The sequence below is a fragment of the Pelobates fuscus genome, chromosome 10 (assembly GCF_036172605.1).
Source record: "Pelobates fuscus isolate aPelFus1 chromosome 10, aPelFus1.pri, whole genome shotgun sequence".
In the NCBI taxonomy this organism is placed as follows: Eukaryota; Metazoa; Chordata; class Amphibia; order Anura; family Pelobatidae; genus Pelobates; species Pelobates fuscus.
In genome coordinates, this window is record NC_086326.1 from 13,574,213 (window position 1) to 13,597,846 (window position 23,634).

The 23,634-nt window shown below is 38.7% G+C and overlaps 1 protein-coding gene across 1 annotated transcript in view; it reads left to right on the forward strand.

The window, feature by feature from the left end:
* Positions 1–23,634, forward strand: part of SEMA4G (semaphorin 4G) — a 141,755-nt gene that overhangs the window by 14,330 nt on the left and 103,791 nt on the right. The window contains exon 2 of the mRNA XM_063435029.1: positions 12,999–13,231. Coding sequence (XP_063291099.1) covers positions 13,111–13,231 — 121 coding nt within the window. The 5' untranslated portion in view covers positions 12,999–13,110. The remainder of the gene's footprint in view (positions 1–12,998; positions 13,232–23,634) is intronic.

Genomic DNA, 23,634 nt, shown 5'->3' on the forward strand with positions numbered 1-23,634 from the left:
CTTTACTCCTGGCAATGCCCTGTACTAAGGATAAAAGGTTACTGTATCTTCACACCAGCATCTAATTTCTCTGAGCACCATGAGAGTTCTAATTCTAGAATTTCACAACCCGCTGTAAATGGAGTAAGACAGAAGTTAAAACAGTAGCATTCATTGTTCAGATAAAATACTTGATATATTTTGTAGAAATCCGAATAATTGTATTATTATTTTTTATTTTTTATTACATATTTTTATTCTCACATGGAGCTCATTTAAGGAGAATTTACTTTTTTTTTTTCTCCATAAAATTTGAAGTGAATTCTAGTGGTTTTCTGAGTGACAGCCCCTAGAGGTGGACTTGGGGTCTGTAAGGCTTTGTTTGCTCTGCTGACCCGGCAGGGACAGGCTATATGTCCCAGAATCACTTCAATAAGCTGCAGCGGTTCTGGTGACTAAAGTGTCCTTTTAACTTTGAATTATATTGAGTTCACGACAAACCAGCAAATTAAAGAGAGTCATCTTTTCCAGCTCAGCAGTACTGGGAATACTCTCCATTATTTCGACTTTGTCCTGAATTTTAAGTCTATTGTCAACCAATCCGAACTCTCGCTGCATTTTAAAGACACCCTGTGATGACCGTGATTAGATAACCGTACACCATTTCACAACATCAAGTGTTAACATCAGTCTTAGTGGATTCATTTCTCTCTCCTCCAGCACTCAGTGGGTTAAACAAAATATTTTTTTATATATATCATTGTTTGAGATCTCTCCATTCATTGAAGATCATGGAGTCTGTGTTGACTAATTACAGCAATCTATCAGACCTGCCGTCTGACCATTGAGTGGAAAGAAGACTTTCTGCTCTCTCTCTCTCCTAATCTTACACCGTAAGGTGCCCAGCTCCACAAACCCCTCTAGGATTGTATCTGTAAGATGTGGTGTGGGCTTGTCAGGAATGTAATGTGTTTGGCTTGTGTTTAACACGTGACGTTCTTACACAGTGTGTTCTGACAGGTCCACATTGCCGCCTCGTCTCCGGTTGTGTTGATAAAGCTTCTGCGTAGAATGATGGAAATTCATGATCTGCTTCATTCCATTCCTTTTAGTATTTTGCTAGCTTAGCAGATCTGGTCAGGGTGACCTTCGTGCTACGTGGAGATGGTATCACTAACTAGATTTCATCGGCATGTTTATTTTATTCATGAGCAGACCCCTTATCACATAGAAATGAAGTCACGGTGTAACCCTTCTGTCATAACACCATTTTGAAATGTCTAATGGTATCTGCGTTGAATGTGTGCTACGTAACTGTGCGCGCATAATGGTCGCCCAGGGAAAAAGATTGCTTCTTGCAGACTACGGAGAAAAAGAGCTACATTTATTAAGCATGGCTTGGTTTGTTTTATTTGCAGAGGGCAATTTAGAAAAAAAACAAAAGTATAGGCACCCTGTATAAAGAGTAAAAGTTTACTATAAGGACAAAAAAAAATAATGCTGAGAGACTTTTGTGCTAAACCTTTTTGGAGTGTTTTGATAAAAATCCGGCCTCCCCTGGCAACTTGAGCTCTGCCCATCTTCTGCCGGTCAAGTAATGTGCACATTGACTTCACATTAGTTGTCTAACTTTGAATGGCAATGATAGGCTGAGAGTGTGAGGATGGCGTTACGCAGCCCTATCAACGTATCATCATTGGTAAAGTCATTTGCTAACAGAAGAGCTAGGGGAATCCAGTGTCAAATCACTAAGCAGGAAGAAAGTTCAGAAAGGTTATTTACACCATAACTACTTAATGAAATGTAGTGGTTATGGTGCTGTGTGCTCCTTTTTAAAGGAATTTTTATGGTGTCAGGAATACAAACATATATTGATGACACTATAGTGCATGTACGGCTGTTTAATTCTCCCCCTGGGATCGCTCTGAAAAAATGATTTTACTCGCCTTATTTCACATGCCGTAATGGTCCCACTGGGCTGGCCCCACCTGGTCCTGCTTTCCATAGGAAAGCATTGAGAGGATATTGCACATGCACGGCAAAATCAGCATCTCTTTATAGAGATGCATTGAATTAATGGATCTCTATGGGGAACGTTTAGCACCTCCATGCAGTATACCAAGCATGTCAAACTCGAAGTCTAGCATGGGCCAAATAAACAAGGTTAACGTTTATGTATGCCGCAAAAAAAACTAAAACTTACATTTTGATAGAAACGTAGGTTTATTTTGAAAGTACAGTATAAAAATAAAACAGCACCCCCTCTACTAAATCCCAGTCCCTCCCCTCTACTAAATCCCAGCAACCCTCGCTAGCCAACAAGCAGACTCCACTCACATTGCCGCTGCCAGTATGTGACTCCGGCCTCTGGTATACCCCAAATGGCGCCGTCCGCACCCTGTGTCAAAGCGGTTCCTCCCGCTACTTCTTGAAAACCTGTTTAGGTGGAGCACGTTGACGTCACGTTGGAATGTGACGTGGTGTTGCGTGCCTCCGTGCCCCTCCAGGAACTCGACTGTCCAGCAGCGGCCATCGCAACACAGACCGACAGACACACACTCACTGACAGACACACACACACATTTTTGCACACTCACATCATTCCCTGGGGTCCAGTGGGGATCTTCTATCTAGAGATCTCCTTCTTGCTCCTTACTGCTCCCTTGCGCGCAGTTTAGTGATACCGGGTGCCGGAATATGACATCATATATGATAGACGGCGCGCGAGGGAGCAGTGAGGAACAGGAAGACTGAGCTCCATCGCTGCCACCAGCATCCTGCTTTCTCCCCGGTCGAGCAAATTTTAGCAGAGTGGAGAAAGGAGGTGCCTACTCTGCTTTAACACCAAGCATGTACTCGCATGCAGTCTGCAGGCCGCGGGTTTGACATGCTTGCAGTACACTGTGCCCCACTGACATATCAAGCACCTCTGGTGGCGGTCCACTGGAGGTGTCCTTAGGCAGCAATGTAAACACTGCCTTTTCTCTAAATATGCAGTGTTTACTTTTTAAAAGCCTGCAGGTACATACTATAGACTCCCGAACAACTACATTAAGCTGATGACTATAGGGGTCCCTTTAAGTATGACCTTAAGTCTTGTCATTTAGAACTCACTTAATTTAAATAAATAAAAATTATATTTATTTATTAAATGTGCTTTTTATCTGACACATTTCACTTTTTTTTCTTGTAGATTTGGTAGTAATTTGATCGTTCTCATTGGAAACTGCAAAGGAGCAAAATGTTAAATGCATTTTACGTGAAAAGAGGGTTATCTGACATTGCTTACTTTAAAACGGTGTGTGTACAATCCGCAGGAACTTTATCGTTTTAGATACGCCAATAAAACACAAAGCTTTCTTTTATAAATGTTTGAGATCCATTTCGGGAGATGGTCTAGGTGAATAATATATTCCAAATCCTGACTGATTGAAAATGGCTTTTAATACCATTTTTGAGAGGTTTTGATTGTTTATGCAGAAAGAGGTACATAGATTATTATAAATGTTGTCATTTCAATTTAAAGTGCAGTTAATTGTTCCAATATAATAGCAGAGTGTTTTGTGTAATTTTAGTCTTAAAGTGACGCGTAAGCTGACAATGTCTTCTCGTAAATCCCTGTAAAACCAAATGCAAATGAATCAATATTCAATTTAAGAATGAAGTTACTGGAAGGTTAGCGGGAATTTCCTCTTGAACAGCTTTCTGTGTTTAAGAATTGTGATGCAAGATGGCTGCCCCCATTGTAAAACCCACTGTGGCATTTACTTTACTTTGTGACTCTGATGTTCTGTGTTCAACATACCCAAGGTTAGATAAACTTCATTTTTAAACTGTTTATCATGATACAACTAAAAATAACATGAGGTGAAGCCTATTTTGTTTTTTGGGGGGGTTTTGTTTTGTTAAATGTTTTTTGTTTTTATGCTGTGATGCGTAGATTATTCCTGATGATAGTCACTTTAAATAAAATATATGATATTTTCCTTCTTGTCTGTTGGTGATTCTCCTCCGTTATTGCTTAGCTGTGCTTTCCTTTCAGCACAGAATTCCGAAACTAATCCTCTGTCAGTGCAGTCAAGTCCATGAAATGAAGACATGAGTATTGTCATCACAACTCGGTGAACTAGTGTGTTTCAGCGTTGTGTCGTTGGAGTGCGCAAGTCATTTCATGGTTTCATGACAGCCTTAGAATGTTGAAATGTTAAGATGCTCAGAAGTCTCAGAGGCTCATCACTGGGTCATTCTCTTACACAGCTGTCCCACTATTCCTGTGCAGGGGTGCTGTGTTTCACTACTTTACCGTATTAAACTTTTTTTTCATTCTGAGGATACAAACATCAGGGGTCATTGAGCAAAAGCCTTGTTTTGGCCGGTTCCCTCCAGGTTCCTTTGTGAGCCACTCTTTGGACTACAAGCTGTTGAACGAGGTTAAAAGATTTTGTGTAAAAGAACACGACTGGGCTTTCTGTGAAAATGGCTGCAGTTTTGGGTTGGGATAAGGTATGTATGTAATGTTTGCATCTTCTTCTTGCGTACCACAAACCCAACTACACAAAAATAGCAATCTCAAGATAGAAATCTTATCAGGGAATCTAAACTTTATCCTCAAGAGCTTGCAATCGGGCAGCTGCTTGGAAATAATTATTTTGTTCTAGTAAGCAGAATATACATATAAAAACATTTTTTGGCGCTATATAAATAACACGATGATAATTTTTGAATTGCTTTCATGAATATGAACACTGCTTGTTTCTTTCCTTGATTTGTTTTTCTTTTATACCTAAGTGAATTAGGCACTTTTTATGTCAATCTTTTTAACACATTGAGGACCATTGGCACGTCCGGCTTATTGTGATTATCAATTTCTTTCCCTAACCCTTTATTCTTAAGAGGTTTAATAGAAGTGAGCATGATGGATGGGAAGCAGTTGGTTATTTTACGTTTAATGCCATTCTTCTAGCACTTGGTTAAGAGGATCGGAGCATATGTTTTACATACATTACTGCATCTTATCGGAGGTTGGTCTAACCTTTAAAGCAAGGCGGTCTGGATTTGGAGCAGTTATTCTATGGGATTTTAGAATAAAAAGTTACCAACTTGTTGCCAACTCGTGAACCGTTTGTCGTCTATTCTTGCAACTTTTACAATTTTCTTATTTTTTTTTTTTTTTGTACATTTATAGTATTTTGCTACATCATATGCCTTAATAATTCTTCTATGCGGCAAACGTGACTACGTAATGATTAATAATAATTGTACGAATAGGAGCACTGTAAGTGTTTTGATTTGAAAATGATAAAACAAACTATTGAAATAACCGAAGTGTTTTCCTCTAGTGGCCATTGACCGAGAGCAGACGGGGATTACTTAGCATGCTGTGAGAGTATGCAGAATCAAAGCTCTTGTTTTGAACACCGAACGATGAGGAACAGGTTTTGAACTGCTGCTTCCAGATAGATGCCCCAAATGTCACCCATCAGGAATAGCACTCTTGTTTAAGAGGCTAAACCAAAGGGCAGTCACTTCCCTAACACAAATAATTTGTTTCCCATTAGCTAAGTAACAGAATGTGATATATCGATGGAGCGCAGGAGAGATGTGTTCTAGTGCTTTATCAATAGTTCTAAGTCTCGTTTCAATCCCATTGTACAGCACAGTGGAATTTGCTGGAGCTAAAGAAATAATAATAATAATAATAATCTTTACTTAAAGTGGATCTGCCATTCTACTAAAAAATCTGCTAAACCGAGGTCTGCTTTGAGCTATATTTTTATTTTATTGTCCATTTGGTACACAAGTCAGAAATTTATGGATCGATTCCAAAAAACATTTTCACTTTTTTTTTTTTGGTTATACATTTTCTGCGTTGGTGAAGCATCTTCTTAAATGGCATAAAACGCGAACCTACGTTTGTTGCTGCATTTGAGAGTCAAAGGGTTACATTTTTCAATTAGGTTTCACAACGTTTCGTTATTCTGTATTTGTCTTTAGTAACTCAGTGGATTCTCTCTGTTTGGCTCGTCTCCCTCTACATTTATTTGGTATCCAATGCTCCTGCACACTGATGGAATTATAATGATCGTACTGTGATACAATGAAAAAATGGCCTCCTTACATTGAGCCAGGGGTGCTTAGTCTGTGCCCCAGGGCCTCTTGCTTTAGAGCCCCACTATCAGTTTTTATGCACGTATGGGCATAAACAATTAAAGTCTATTGGTGATAACTTGGAGATTTATTGTAGCACCGCAGTGGTCATGTGAGCCACCCCAACCTGCAAACCCAACTCTAGTTAGCAGCCTTACCTCCTCGCCCACACATACCAACTTAGTGCTGCCTTCTTACAATTCCATCTCCTCCTACAATGACCACCTTATCCCATTTACCAGCCACTCGACTGTTGCTCATTTTTACCAAGTAAATAAAAATAAATGTTATAAATGTTCCTTACAAATGCATTTTACTGGTTGACTGGGTGCACTTGGAGTTATTATCCAGTAAAGGAGATGAAACTTTTATTGCCCAGACCACTACGAAAGCGATTGGTGACCTACCACCTCAACAGTGAGAACTTGTCAGATCTCTCATTGATCGTAACCGCTATAGCTGATAACTATTTCTTTGTGTTAACCGTATGGTTTTAACTGATTATGGAAAGAAAGTTTTGCTTTCTATTGCTATGTTACATTGTATATGTATCTAGTCTTAAATGATCTACAAATTGCTGAACTCTCTCCAATGCTTCTAGTCTCTTAACATCTATGGTCTAGCTGAGATATATCACACTATCCTGCCACACATCTTTACTTGTTAATGCTCATTGATTAGGGCCCTCCATTCACTCTGTTCCAGTACGTACAGTTGTCTGGTTACAATTACATGTCTGTTAGTCCACCCATTGTACAGCGCTATGGAATCTGATGGTGCTATATAAATAATTTTTAAAAATGCATGCGTACCAGGCTGACCGGTCTCTGTGTTGGTCAGTCCACTTCAAGGCTGCCCATTCGCATAGCATTTAGCTTCATTTTGAGCAGAGCAATTCGGATCAATGATGCACGTGTGCTACCCTTTGGGGCTTTTTATTCAGTGTGCCCAGAAACAGGACCCCAGAGGGAAAAGCCTAGAACTGTCGAGACAACGGGCAGATCAGTGTCTGACAGCGCAGGGTTAAAATTGTTTAAATAGAACTGTGATGTATTTTAACCCTTTTTAGAGCCTGTTTGCTACTCTGTCCATCTGAATAGCGATATAAAAGGTTAATGGAGTGAAGAATTTCCATTACACTCTTGCCTGACTTGTGCAAAAATATTAAAAGAAATAAATAAATAAACTTCTGGTTGTGCACTACTGTGCACAGAAGAGCCTGCATAGAAGAGGCTGCTTTGAAATGAATACTAATGTGATATCTATTGGATAACAGACGTCTCCAGAATAATATTCACCCTGAGACCCATGGTTTGTGACTGTAACGCTGGCTGGACCTCGCATGGCTTTACACGGGAAGCCTTTACACAGTGCAATTATTAAAATAATTAGATGGTGGAGGGGAGGATCTCTGTGGGTTTTGTTTTTGTAATTATTTGTAGCAAGGTTTTAAAATCCTTCCCTTTCTTTTTTTGTGTCTGTTTATTATAGTCCTGGAACGTAGATCCAGCACTAGCGTGTCCACCATAATTGCTCTTTTGAGCTGTTTATTAAACGATGGCACGCAGAAACAATAAATGATATTTGACCTACTTTTAGACCTTTTGCAGACGTTGTAGAGCATTTATGAATGTGGCTATGGGAGGGGTGAGCTTACTGAGAACACATACCAAGACCAAAGGGAGAAAAAAAAGGTTAAACATTTAGACTGCAGATGCGGCTGTAGGGGTATCTATAAGTACCTAAGGGAGAAATGTGTTGCCATAGCAACCTGCATCCAATGAATGACATCAGTGCGGCTCTATATTCGGAGTTTTGCACGCCCGTCACTTTCCCCCAGAGACTGTAGGCCCTTAAGATGTCATTACAGCACAGTATAAAATCAAATGGTGCTTTTCCTTGTTTGCTGAAATGAAACCAGCTTTGTCACATCAGCCGAGCCTCTTCTTCCAGGCACACACAGCCCACAAATGGATGGGATTCGCATGTGTATATATTTAATACACACACTGCTCTTTATTGGGTTACCGTTCCTTACACAGAGTGCTGAGTCTTTAACCCAGTAAATTAGACGGCACTCCACCTATTGGTTTAATGCTGCATCTTGCCATTGTGCTGTGCTGTGCATACTGTTGGTGCTTTTGTAGGTAAAATAATTGTACTTCAAGGAGCACTAAGCTGTGTCTCTCTGCCACCCCATCATCTCCCATGGCAGTTAAAAGGTTAAAAAAAAGCCTTTTTTTTTTTTTTTTTTTACACTTTCTTAATTCCAGCACCAAAGTCCCTCGGAGCTAGCTCTGTCGCCGCCTTCTCCGTCAGTTACCGGATAGCTGATAATGTATAATTTATTCCTTTTATTATATGTGCTATGTCAGGATTGTCATGATAAAACAATTCCCAAAGCCGTTCTAATGAAGGGTTAACCAGGGCTTCTACAAAGCCTGGTATCTTTTGGTTTTGTGTGTACTTTATATCTCTGTTTTTTGGGGGGGGGTTTTTATGTATTTATTTTTGGCTTGCAACCAATATATCAAGTTTGATCCTCTTTCTCTGTTAGTGGAGCTGCCTTCCTTAGATTCTACATTGTTTTCTTGAGCTGAAAAAAATATGTACAAATTTTGTTAAATTGACATGTTACTACATTCCTAAATGGAGCGATAAAGCCCTTGTTATGCTGAAGAGTTCCACAGCTCAAGGAAGCAATGAAGAGTCCGTAACGTATTGTCGCTTGTTTTCTTTAGAATACAAAAAATGGTTCAGCGCTAATCCACAGAAAAAAACAGCAACCCTAAAATGGGAATCCCTCTAAACCCTTTAGAGAATATACAGAAATAAAAAGCTAAACGGCTGCGCCAATAGACAATATATTAAATTTAAATAGATTTTTGGAACAAACAAGAAATAAGTTAATGTGATTGTCCTCACAAATAATAGTCTCTTGATAGTAGACATTTTAGTCTTTAGTACAACAAGGACTTTTCTCAGGGTAGGGCCGCTGTCTTTATTTTCTTATTGATATATATAGAAAGACAAAAGCAGAAAGGGCGGAAATAGTGTAATACGCCAAATCTAGTTATGTAATAAAAAAATGACAGTATCACACTCACATTTTATAGAGCCTTAGCCAGCTCTAGCGTGTATAGTTTGCGGTGGTATAATCACCACTTATAAGATGTATCAGAGGTGTCCTGTTTGGTTCACGATGACAGGAACCCAGGGAAAAATAGTTAAGGCGACAGATAGTGCTCTCAATAAAACAAGTGGTGTATATGATAAAAATATACTCACAAATATAGAGCAGACTAACTGCTCTATGATGACAGCGTTGGTGGTTTGATCCCCACCTAGGATTACTTTGAAGTAGAGATAAAATATGCTTGTTTTCCTTGTTTGTTTGTTTTTTTGTTTGTTTTTTGACAAGTTAGAGTTTCCGAGGTCAGGATGTTACAAGCAATAAAACACCAACAAGGAGGGGATGGGGAAAAAAACTATTCAGAATTTTAACATAACAAAAAGAACGGGAGAGAAGCTGAAATAAATGAGGAGAGTGAGAGCGCGAACCCATTCTATGTGATACTGGATACTTTGTTTTGTTACAGTTTGTTTATTGAATGTATCTTTTTGAGATTACTGGTATCTGTCAGGATGTTACAACCAATATAAAATGTTTATTTTCTTTTAATGTTTGATGTAAAATGTTTCATATTTTTAGGATCGTTTGGGCCTGTTACATTGAATCACTGTCTGTAGATGTAACACATTTAGTATTGCTTTGGTTATCTGTTTTAATATATTTATTTTTGCAGTATTGCATGCTGGGTAAAAACTTGACAACAAGAATACAAGGGTCCATAAACGTAATCAAGACATGTCTGCGATACTGCACTATTTTCGAAAGTATAGGAATCACACGCTAAATAAACATGTCTTAAAACGTCGTAATAAACATTGTAATAGAGAATATAAAGTAGGATATTCACCTACAGCTGCCGTATAGAAGTCTGCAAAAAAGGCTCCTGCATTTAGGTGCAAGTAAAACGAAGGGTAATGGCTCCTCAGAGGTCGGGCATAGAAGGAATAATAGATATAACACAGAGGCTTGAGATCATGGTAAAAAAGAAACAATTAGTTAACTATAGACAGGGCTGTCAAACATTGCAGCGGGGGACCATAATAGTAAGTAGTACGGTAATTCTATTTTAAGCTGTTTGCTAAATAGTTGGAATAAAGTCAGAGGGGAAGCAAAGACTGTACGCCCCCAAACCATTTCATTTAAATTGGTGAAATAAAACACTCTCCATTCACTCTCGTTTCCAAATCTGGCTTTATTGCACCTGGACAAGAGACACAGAAATGGCACCTTCTATGAACCGATAGACATATTGTTACATAATATTCTGTTAGCAGAATCCCATTTTCCTTGTACAGGGATTAGCAGAGTCTGTTTAACAGAGAGGCACACAGAAGGAGGTGGTAGGTATCGAGTCGGGCTCCTTTATTCTGCTGTGAAGATATTGGCGCTAATGATTTGTTTTAGAAAGGAAGTCCTTGCATGTTCTGACACAATGAGCTGTGTGTATACAATTTGCAGAGAACACGCAGGTTTCCAACACTGTGACAGACTAGAACCGCGGTTTCTAATAATAAAAAGTTAGATGTTCTGTGCATTCCCTGCTTGGCCAGACCTATTGAAATGTTTCCTGTATGCGGACAAATAAAAGGATCAGGCATCTAGATTGGCTGTGCTTATTGGAAAATGTGCAATTTGCAAACATCTACAGCAGAGGAAGGCAACTTCCGGCACTCCAGATGTTGTGGACAGCATCGCCCAGAATGCTTTTACAGCCATAGTTATGGCAAAGCATCATGGGAGATGTAGTGCAAATCAGTTCTATACACTGACAAGGCTGTCCATCACTCATTGTACTAAACCGTGCAGCACTTGTGAGTTAAGGGTGTCAAATAGGGGCCTTAAGCTACTGGACTACAGCTCCCATCATTCTCTATCAGCCATAGTGTGGAATAAGCGTATGGTTGTTCTGTTAGAATTACTATTTGACTTTCATTTAACACTGTGGAATATGTTGGAGCTATATAAATAATTGAAATAACCAGAACAACATCTTTAGTGGTGATTCTGTGTTATACGCACATGCTTTTATAGAAGTTCCATGACTATATACCAACATTTGAAAATAACACAAATGTGTTGCAGTAAAAGCATGGGGGTATGTTGAGGGGGCTGGGTACTGATCAACAGTGGCCCCCGTGCATTTATTATAGTTTTAATTATCCAGTATTTTTTAAATTCTGTTTTAGTGCACAGTCACGCTCACTCATTACTTGGACAGCAATAATCGGCTGGGAGCACTGGGAGTGGATTAGTCTGACACACTCGGCCTATGATTGCCGCCCCTATTGGACGGAATTGATATTTATAATGTAGATGTGCACATCCCTCATTATCACGGTAGTTGAAGAGGGAGCACACTATGATTCTCAGGGAGAGTCCAGGATTTTGTCCAGCTATTTCTAAAAGACTTGACAAATAACCAGGTTACTGCACTTCTAGCTTCTTTGCACTATAACCACTTCATGGCACTGTACAAATACACGGTATAGTGTCCATTTAAGGTGAAGAGAAAGAGGTAAGGATCGTAATATTGAAACCCACCATACAGTGATACATAAAACAATTGAGCTACATACCATGCAGGTAGAGCGCGATCTATTTATATTATTTACTATATACGATTTATTCACCGCCTCTTCGTTTTTTTTTATTGAAACCTGGCGTGGAAAGAAACGGCTGTTTAAGTGTACGAAAACCTGTATTATTTTTTCCTGTTTTGACACAATAATTTTATGTTTTTTTGGGAACTGAATGGTTCTAAATGAACAGATTGCACCTTATTTTGCATCCACGACCTTTATGTACTCTATAGGTACTTGGTATTTTCAGATTAGTGCAGAGTAATAAAAAATTAGATAAACTGAGATGCTCTCATTAAAGAGCACTTGACATTTTAATAGAGAATGTGAACGAGACGCCAGTGGGTTTTATTTATTTAATTCTTGTCAAATTCAAGTCGTTTGGGAATTCATTCCTCCACTATCGAGTAACCTTTTGAGAACTTTACGGGTCATTGGGGCAAATTCTATTCACTTACCCAATTTGAAATCCTTCCTTAGTTGGCTACTATGTGTTCAAAGTTCAATTAACTTTCCAGTGGGCTTATTCAGTGAGGGAATTTTGAATTTTAAGCCACCATATCCAAATTGGCAAAATTCTCATGTATATTTTCAGTTTGGCTATTTTCGACAAAAATTCTAAATTCACTTTGAATTCTTGACAATTCACAGTTTAGTTAAAAACCCTGTTTGTATTTCTGTGAACCAACACTAGGGCACTCATGGCTCCATAATCAGAACAGTGGGCTATAATAGTTATGCTTGGCGTGGTCATACAAAGGATTACTCCAAACACCATCAACACTTTAGTGATTTAAAGTGGTCATGGTGCATCCAGTCTGTATTGACACATACGAAGATTAACCTCTTTGCGATCGGAAGAGTAACTCCACCTAAGATGGCGTTCGTGGAACGTCACCAGCCAGCCCTGAACTAGAGTTCTGGGACGGCTAGTAAGAATTTTGTGCATTTTGATTCTAATTTCAGAGTCAGAGTTGCTTGGAATGAAAGAAGTATCTGCAGAAAACTATCACCGCCATCTCTGTAGGACCTCTTAGACTTTATTTAAATCCAAGGAAGGACAATATTTAGAGCAGACAATCACTCCTCTTCTCTAACACTGCATGGTCCATTGAAAGATTCTCGTTGAAGTTTAATTTTATTCTATTTTTATTTAACAGGATGAAGGCTCTAACCTTAGGTGGCGTATTACAACCATCTCTATCTAATTGGTGACCTGCGTTTCCCTCCCCTCCCCCCGAATCTGTGGACTTTACTACCCGGTTACAGAAGATGATGAAGAGACACTTGAGCTGTTGCGTTTTGATCCTTTGTGCGATAAGCACGATTGGATATTCGAATGGGCTGTCTGTGGATTTGGATGCAACGCCAAGGATAACTGTGACCTATAACGGTAAAATGCTGTTCATTACAATTCTCTGTCTGAGGTGTTTTGAGAATCACTCACCCAGTGAAATTCTGGCATTGTTTACGCTGTACAGACAACAAACCAATGTGCTGATTATAGATAGACCACTATCAGTAGAAGGCATCAGACACTATTGACTGGTTAATGAGCACCAGAGCGATGGTAGTGGCTTAAAACAACCGTTTATGTTCCTGGGAAATGAATTGTTACTGTGTAACGATGATGAATGGTGCAGGCTAGATAGAGAAATTTAACAGATAAGGTTACATTGTAGTTTGTGCTTGACCTGCTGTCCTCCTTAGGGAAATGGCTAATTAATTTTTTTGGATTGGCATAGATTACTTTAATAAGGTTTAGATTCTTTTCCTAATTTTCAGTTATTTTGTTGCTAAAAATAACTAGTTCTTTTCGGATGTCTGCCTCGTTTAATATTACGAGGATATTAATTTATCAGTGTGGGTGCAAACAGGGCTGAGATTATTTAACAAATGTAAGGGAAAGAACATTGCATGCTATAAGAAATGTCGTTTCAGCTTTTCTCATTATTATTTTTCAACTCCTAGTCCACATGTTTGCTTGTCGCATGTTCGGTATATATGTCAATGCATTTCTTATTTGATCATGTTTGAGAGTATCCCAATACGTTGACATCATCCTTGCCATTACTTCCCATAATAAAACATTAATAACAGATCGCCTGCTTGCAATTCCAGCCAATAAAAACAGACAGATCCATTGCATACATGAGATTAGTGGGAGTTGCACTCTCAAGCAACCGCTGCTGCCATTTTACTGCCACTAATCTAAGGCAGCACTGGGATGTGCATATCTGTGCTGATTTTACAATAAAAACCTCACCTAAATCCCTTAACTATACTAAACATAAGCCCCTACATTACCCACTAACCCCTACACTACACTCTAAATCCTGTACTACCCTAACACAGCTGGTCCCCAATCTACAAGACCAAGTGGAGAACATTGCTGGAGCGCCCTATGCATGGTCCAAGTGCCAGCTGCATGGCGGGAGTGTGTCTAATGACCAAACGACCAGGGAACTAATTTGGGACAGTTCTTCATTTAATTGTTCTAAAAATAGTCTAAAAATAGCTATTATTTTATTTACGGAATTCTCCATTTCAGAAAAGACTGTTAAATTTACAGGGGGGGGGGGGGGGGAGGGGTTGGGTGGGGGAGAAGGAAGAGACATGAAGCAGATCGATTTTTTTTTTTCATTTTTATTGTGTACATTAAAGAAATGAGGGCACAAAAAAATCTAATTATTTGGGCAGATTAATTAAATTGGTCTGAAAAAATGCCACATTGTTTATAATTTGTTGATAAATCCTATTGTGTCTCAGGCCGTGCCATCTCCCATCATCCCATATCTGTTAATATTGGGTGGAACTGTCTGAGCCAGGCCTGTTCACTGAGCTGTATTAATTATAGATCTTAGTCAGAGCAGCGATAAATCAATCAGAAGGGCTATCTTATCCCCTTCAGTGCCATTTTGGGGAGCCATATTTGTCTTTTCATTTATTCATCGCTTTCTCTCTGGTTTAGTGCCGCTCAGGGAGAAATATAAACCAAAATGGATGTCACTTGCTCCGAAATGCGACATTTTATGGCTGTTACTGCGTTTTTACAAAGAACTGCTAAACTTTAATAATAATTGCTTCATTTTATGGAAGGCAGTTTGAACTTTTCAAAGAGCTGCTGTGTTATTCCCTTGCTGTACCCAGCGTGCTGAAAGTGAACACGACAATTTACTAAAGAGAGAACTCAAAATACATTCAAATTGAATTTCAAATTTAAGACCAAAGTCGTGCTCCCAATTCAACTACTTTAGCCTTAAATTTGCAATGCTTTTTGGATTCACTAAGACTTCCCAACATCTCTCACTTTATTGAATAACCTGATAGTCTGCCGGAGCGGTGAAAGCCTTTCACTCCCAATCCATTGAAAAGAAGTGGATTTATAATTGGTAACATTGTATAAAAGAATCTTGTTCTGTACTTTGTGCTATCAAGGTTAGATAATGAGGAGATGAAGTTATATATGTAATTTCTATGCCATTTGTGTAGAATGGCTTGCAGCAAAAGGGAGCAAGGCCATTCATGGGAGGGATAAAATCCTCAGAAATAAATTGTCGCACCACAACATTGACATTGACCCTTCCACCAACACTAGAGAGGAATTTAGAGTTGCTCAACTTTATAAACTCACATGGAGCACGTGTTTGTAATGGAGATCCTGCAATCCACTGTCATCCCTGCCGGCAGTATTCTGGCCAAACCAAGGGTCTTTATTTAGGGCAGTTTCCCACCCCTTGCCAACATATATATTTTAGATGTTTTCATTAAAAATGAAAAAAACCTTTGCAATAGAGTAGAAAAATAATAAGTAATGGCAATATAACCGTTTGTTAAATGATTTTCTGCTAACTCAGCCTAATTATTGATTGCTTCTTGTTTAGTTACGAGAGGCTCGGCTTTGTTTGCTTGTTATAAAGTGCTACACTGTCTGTCTGCTCTTGCTAATTGATATAAATGTGAGGTATTACTCTTTCTTCAAATGTTTTTTGATCTGTTTATTTCTCAATTTATGGACTTTGTGAACATTCCTGTGTCTTCAATTCCAGAAGTCTTTTATTTGGAACAATATTTATGTTTAGTTGTGCATTTTTTATTATTTGTTTCTAGTACAAACCTCTAAAAGCTTTAGATTGCGTTGTTGCCATTTTCACACTATTTAGTAAAATGAAAAAACAAACCTTGTTTTCACTCCTACATCATAAAGTCATAAAGCTGAACAATCAATATATATACATAAATTCTAAACTTTTGAGGCTCCAAGTTAACAGCGTCTACTTGTCTTTCTTTAAAAAGTAAATTTTCTATAAAAAGTCAATGTTTACATTACATTGCCTCTTCTAGAGGGACTTCCTGGATGCAGTCTGCAAAGATTGCAGAATCAACGTTCAGCGTCTCCACGCTCTACATGGAGATGCTAAACGCGCCTCATAGTGGTGCACTAATTCAATGCATTTCTATGAGAAGATGCTGATTGGCTCACCATGGCAATTTGCCGCGCATGTGCACTAGCCCCGGCCCCACCGAATGCTTCCCCTAGGGTTTGGCTGAAATCATCAGGCTGATGATCTGAGCCAGACTGAAGTGGTGGCCATGGCGAGACCAGCGTGTCTGAGGGGAAACAAGGTAAATAAAATAATTCATTTTCTTACTTCTAGTGGAGGGGCAATAATCTAAATAGCTAGTATAACACTCTTGCATTTGTGATATATAGTATCCCCCCCCCCATAGTATTCTCCCCCCCATAGTATTCTCCCCCCCATAGTATTCTCCCCCCCATAGTATTCTCCCCCCCATAGTATTCTCCCCCCCCATAGTATTCTCCCCCCCCATAGTATTCTCCCCCCCCCCATAGTATTCTCTCCCCACCTCCCATAGTATTCCCCCCCCTCTCATAGTATTCCCCCCCCCTCTCATAGTGTCCCCTAGTGCACTTTCCCTTGCCCCATAATTACTTACCTGTCTTAAAGCGTGGGCCGGCTTCACAGCGCGCACCGCGGTAAAGGAACTTCAATTTCAGGTTCTGGTTTCCGGCGGGACTGAAAGGAAGTGTGCACACTTCCTTTCAGTCCCGCCGGAAACCGAAACCTGAAATTGAAGTTCCAGTACCGCGGTGCGCGCTGAACACCGGTCCACGCTTTAAGACAGGTAAGTAATTATGGGATATCGGCGTATAATACGCACCCATCATTTTCCCCCTATTTTCAGGGAAAAAAAGTGCGTGTTATACGCCGATAAATATGGTATTTGTATTCCAAACATTCGTGTTCCTTCACCATTGAAACAGACTTTATTTAACGTGCAGAGAGTTTTGCAAGCAGCAAAGTTGGTCTCTTGCTTGTAGAAATGTTTTAATTTACTTGTTTAAAAATGACTCAACTTCATTTAACAATTTCTTCATACAAGCAGCGCAGATCAAAGCAGCAGTATCCAATTCTGGTCGTCCATCGACGTTGTAACAATTTTGTCATCGTTGAGCTGAGTTTGGTTTCGGGAAGAGTGTGATTGTTTTAAAAGGAATTTATGATCAATCCATTTAAACTGTTGATTCTGTTATATTAACATACAAACCTGTAAACCATGTCATGAATGATTAGGTCTGCCATCAAACAGCTTTTTTTTTTTTTATATACGTTTACGGAAGAAAGTCTAACATTTTGGTAAAATTTGACATTTGCGTGTGCCCTCTTTGCAATTAAGAAATCTCATTTGTTCTTAGTGTGCATTTACAGCTGGGGTGGGGTATAGTGGTATACAGGTTCAGTATATAGGAGATACTATACTGTATAACAGAACTCTCTATCCTATGAATATACTATTTATTATATGTTCTATAGTTCCCATTCTTTACTTTATATTAATATGCCATTATCTGGAGGAAACATTGCCTTTCAAAAATGCAAAGAGGTGATCATTTAATCCAAAATGGTTATGTTGGGGAGAATATTATGTCAGGGATTTGCTTTACCCCTTGGTTATTTTAGCGCCATATATGCCAGTCTGTTTCACAGCTCGCTGTATACTAGTTAAAGCCTTTGTTTATTGGTTGACATACTTGCGTGCACGTTTCCATACCTCCCTTGAGCATTGAAGGGCGTGTTTGTTTTGGAGAGATTTCCTGTATAATGGAATTGGAGCCTCAGGTCATTACCCAGATTGTCTAGGTTACTTTATGACCTATTGATTCTTATCTTGGATAAAGATCGGTAAAGTAATTAAGAACAAGAGCCAAGTGTTTCATTTAACAAATTATCACAAGCGCTCTGTGTTTCATGGCTGGTGAGCCATTCCGTACATTCACTCCTGTCCCTTTAAAGGAGGAGTGCCTGTTATATACATTGTGAATTCTTTACAATTTTCACTACAAGTAAATGTTTTGTACGGCTGTAATGGTTCTGCAGGACTTTGATTTTTGATTCTGATTAGTGCTTGTTTAGACTTGATTTTTTTTTTTGTCAGTATTTTTCCATCTGCGTGTTTCTGAAAAACAATAAAAGTGATGTGACCGCATGATTTTCACGTGATAAAGTCGACCAGTGTTATAGTTATGTAGGAACATGCATAATACGACGTAAACAAAATACATCCATGAAATCCATGATAAGCTCTGCCACCTCTCTCTCTATTAACACAAGCAAGACTAAACATGTGGGCCTACCCAAATTGCTGTTAGCATTTCATTTTTAAAAAGTGTAGTAACCGTTAACGATAGAGTAACATCGCGCTTTGCCCAAGAAGCTTTGTCCATTCTCCAGCATCCAGAGATGATGTCTAGATCAGGGATAGGCAACCTTCGGCACCCCAGATGTTGTGGACTACATCCCCCATAATGCTCTTACACACATAATGCTGACAAAGCATCATGGGAGGTGTAGTCCAAAACATCTGCAGTGCCAAAGGTTGCCTATGCCTGGTCTAGACCATGGTTCTCAGAATGTTGGTGTATTTTTTCTGCATAGTCTCTCATGGGACTGTTTTTAACTCTGCCTTGCAGTATGATTAGACAAGGTATATCATTTTATTAAATGTCTGATCTGTTTTGGAATGTTCATTCTTCATATATCAGCTATCTTGATACTAACCTTGGCTTGATTAACAGTGATTCCATACTTTTACATCAACTTTACTTTACCAAAGTTCCCCAACTGTCTCCTTGTGTGCTGGTCTGGACTTGTTTGTCTGGTGGATCTGAGTCACAACTGAAAGAGTTGGTCTCAACCCAGGTTAGGAAGTGTTTGTCCAGCTCAGTACTTTAATAAAGCCAATCTAATCTTCCCAGCTTCCTGCCCTGAACGTACATAACAGTCATGTTAGAACACTGAGGTGTGAGATCGTGATGGGTGTGCAGGTCTTAAGGGAGCATGTCAGCAGAAGGGGCATGTCCATCGTGGCGGACTTACATCCGGCATTGCTGACCCCCAGCATACAGGACCATGCAGAGAATGTGGTTGAAGCACTCTCTGTATGATCCGAGGGCCCACTTTAAAGTGCAAGAACGTCTAATGATTCACTCGCCCTGTGCTGCCGGAGAACAAATCCTTGGTGTCCCAAAATGCTGGACAACATGGAACAAAATCAGAATGGCTGAACCCCAAAATCAGGACTGGTGGGAGACCTGTTCAGTAATGATCTCTTTGCCATTTCCAGCTACATTTCCATGTTTCTGTAGTTACACAATGTACACTCAATGTTACACGATGTGTTTTAACTAGGAAAACTACCAGCCTGGATTCGTCCAAAATCCCCAACAGATAGAATTCAGAAATGCCTAAATTATGGGCTGTCCGTGTGCTTTGAGGACTTGGTTTGGCAGTCACTGATCTTGAGTTCAACTTAAGTAGTGATGAGGATAAAGGAATCTTTCTAAAATTTACTGGGTGGTCTTGGTCTGTTGGGGACACATGTTCACCTAAACCTGAAGTTGGAGCTCTAACCAGCCAGGGGAAATGTGATCCTCCCACAGGAATAAAATTAACCAGCTTTTCACTCTACTGAACTGTATCATGAACCATCGTCAGACGTACTGGTTCATGTGTTTATTAAGCTGATTATGGACTGTTAATCATTCAATCAATCATGGCTTTATAGATAATTGGACAATAATTAAAGAGGCGCTCCTGAAACTCACAAATCCTTTTCATTGCTAAGAAGTGGTTCAACAAATTGTGATGCTTCTATAAATATGCACTTAACGTAGTAAAAAGGAAAATGCCCATACAAACTGCTTCTAAATCAGCCATCTCCCAATATATAACCGCCTCAATTTAACGTTGGTTGTCACAGCTTTTCCAATAAATAAAACTTGAAACTTTTTTTCTACAGCTAAATATATCCAGTGAAAAATGTCATAATAAAAAAATAAATAAAACCTTTAAGTACACAGCTTATTGCAAAGCTATTGTTCAGAGCAGCGGAATATTGCCGAGAGCTGCAATGAGCAATATTAACCGTGAGTTTCAATGAAAAAAGATAAGGTTGTCATACTGTCACGTCCTTCCATGTCCCAGTGATATATTAAGGTTATTCGATCCCCTTGGGCACAGCTGAAACCATGAGCTCCCCGTTTACACTTTAACCATCATAAATGACTGATATATGTACATGTATGCACATAGATTAAGGAGAGGGTCGCCAACACTTTTTCATGGGATTTTCAGTGAGTCTTCAACTCCATTTATTAGAACAATTATTTTATTTGGATATGCGCCATTTTTTGACAATGCAACAGATTTATTAATATTTTCTCCCCGTATTCCAACATAAAAGTGGATCATTTGTCCGCCACCAGAAATTTGGCAAAAACGGTCAGAACTTACTATGAAGAAAGCTTTTTAGATATCTTTTAATAAATACTGTCACAATAATGCCGGAATTCAGTCACCAATTTTCGGAACACTTTGATAACTATCCCCAAAAATGCATCAAGTGTTGCCCCATATGCAAATGCAAACCTATTTCATGGCAGATGTTTTTGAAATAAGTGAAAGGGTGGCCAGATGTTTTACTCCGTACAAACAAACAGTAAGGGTTGTCTCGGGTTTTAAACATTACCCGGGACTCTTTGTGCAGACCATATTGCAGCAGACTTGCTTCAAGGTCAAAGCCAAAAATAAGCAAAAGCTTCTAACAACATTTAATGTAACCATGTCCAGAATTGAGGCATAGCAACCAATCCATATAACTACTCCTTAGAGTCTTTCCAGTTATTGTCCAGGTGTTATCCAACTGCAGAGCAGTTCATATGACGATCGATCGCAAGAGTTGCCATTGCATTCGAACAGCCGTAGAGATATAAAAAGTTGTCTATCGAAACATAAATCAATTCATACATCACATTGAGCGTTAAAGAATCCATGTTTGGTAGAGTAATGCCCATCTATACAGTGTCCCATCTAGTTTAAATAATTGAAATTAGATTACTTATTAATATTTAATATTATTTTCATCTATAAAACCCTTGATCTTTCGAAGACTTCGCATCCTGTTGCCATGCTTCTATGACCTTTTGTGAGATATTTTGCGGTGAGCACACAATATTGTTTTTCTAACATTTGTTACTTTTTTCATTTTATTATTTAACTATCAAACTCTCATCCCTTTCCATTGATTGTCTAAATAGTTGAATACTTGCAATCTCTTACAGGCCCGCAGCATTGAGAGGTTCATCGATCCTATGTACAGGTTTCTCGTTCTAATGGGAATAATATTGACCATTTCTTACAATTATTACGAGAGAAAAGAGATTGCAATAAGCAGGCTTTTTATGGATTGAGTTGCCTAAATAACCGGAGGATGTTACCCATGATAATGGCTTCACAATAGACCATTTTTCTGGATACAAGTCCATTTAACTTGTAATAGCATAGAATTTCCCATTCCTTGAGTACATAATGCAGATTTTTAATTCCACGCTCTGCTTTCTAGATACTGAGCGGTTGGTGTGAGCTGTAGTGCCCTTGTCATATAGCACTCATCCTACTTCACAGCCAATTGGATCTGACTAGTAGAGTTTTTATCTGCATGGAAATATTATTATAAAACGTGTATAGTATGATCGAAAGATTATCCTCATACTTTTACCACAATGCCTATCTACCTACAAATAAAATTAGGGTTATAGTGACGTGATCGTTTAGCTACTTGATGCATTGAGATTGATATATGAAGTAAAGCGAGTCTCCTCACATGTTAGATGCACTATGTGTGGATTAGATTGCAATAGGCAATGGAGTTTTTTTTCCTTCTTTCTCATTACTTACTTGCAGTGTTTCCCATGTTCTTCAAATGAAGAAATCATGATGTGACTGTGTTTTCTGGGTGAGGTAGTTCTGCCGTTTCCATTCTTCATTAGAAAGAGGACAACTGAACTACAACTTCCAGAACACGTCCTGTACCAGAATTGATTCCCTATACAGCTAACCAGAGCATTCCCTACTTCTGTGTCCTTGAATGATTAGAAAAGTTGACATTGCACTGATTGGGAACGTCTCCCTAAGATACACTGGGTTTAGCCAGTTGACCCAATGGAATATTATGTATAAAAGTTAATTTGGGGGAAAGTTTGTAAAAGTGGAGGAATCCCAATGGAAACCAGTAGAACGTTCCTGTCAGATGGTCCACATTTGGAATGTTGACCCATAATTACTTTTATATAATCCCTCAATTTTCAACAATTTGTCCCATGATCTGATATGAACCCAAACATCTCACTTTGTTTACGATAAAATCTGGGTTATGATACAAAGTAGAAAATTAATCTCGGCTTATTTTAGATATTTATATATTCAATGGAATAATTTAATGAAACTAAAACCCTTACATCTTTGTGTTGATGTTGTCCATAGCAACCCAGTACCTTTTTATTAAGCAATGTACATGCCACAGAAACATTTTATATTTGTTAAAACAAAAAAGGCAGCAAAGGGTCTTGAAAACTATCCAAATGGCTCTATAAACCTGTATTATGTGAAAGCCAGATGAGGACTGCCAATTAACGACACAAACAATGGAGACCATATATTATAAAAACACCCTTTGGCTTCGAATGTTGTGTAACTCTCGGAAGGAAGCATTGTGCGTAGATTAGGATCGGAACGCGAAGCGGCGTTTTATACAATAGCTAAAACCACATTTAGGAAGTGTCACGTTGATTAGCCTATTATAAGGTGTGTGATGAATGAACAATATTAGAATAAACAGAAAATCGTGCCATTTACCTCCAGGTACCATAACTACTACATCTTATATTGGCTACAATTTCATCTACAAAAAAATCCCATAGATTTAAATGATGACTTCTGTAGATAATTTGGAAGTTGTTTTTTATGTTGTTGTTTTTTTAAACCGTATTATATTATCTGGAAATCTTGTTAAATCAAGGCTAGATTTCTATTTGGTAAATGTTCAATTATGTTCACAAGAAAACTCAATATTGGATTAATAAATTGCTGTAAATAATAAATGGAGATAAGTTGTCCTTTATTATTTTATTTTGTATTACCTCCCATATATTTTAAAAACTGCATGATTACTTATTTATTTCTCGTTCCAAATGCATTCTAAATGTAGCTCTTTAAACCCATTATTGTGGTTAGATGGTATGTAACAGATTATATGGCTGGAAGCCAGGAATACCTTGGAGGCGTGAACGGCTAGGGGTAGCATGAGAGAACTCTGCAAAAATCTCAAAAGATTTAAATAAAAAAACTTAAAGAAAAAGAGCACATTAAACATGTGCAATAATGGAATTCTGTCCAGACTAAGCAATTTGAAAATGAACGGATCCGTAACAAATCG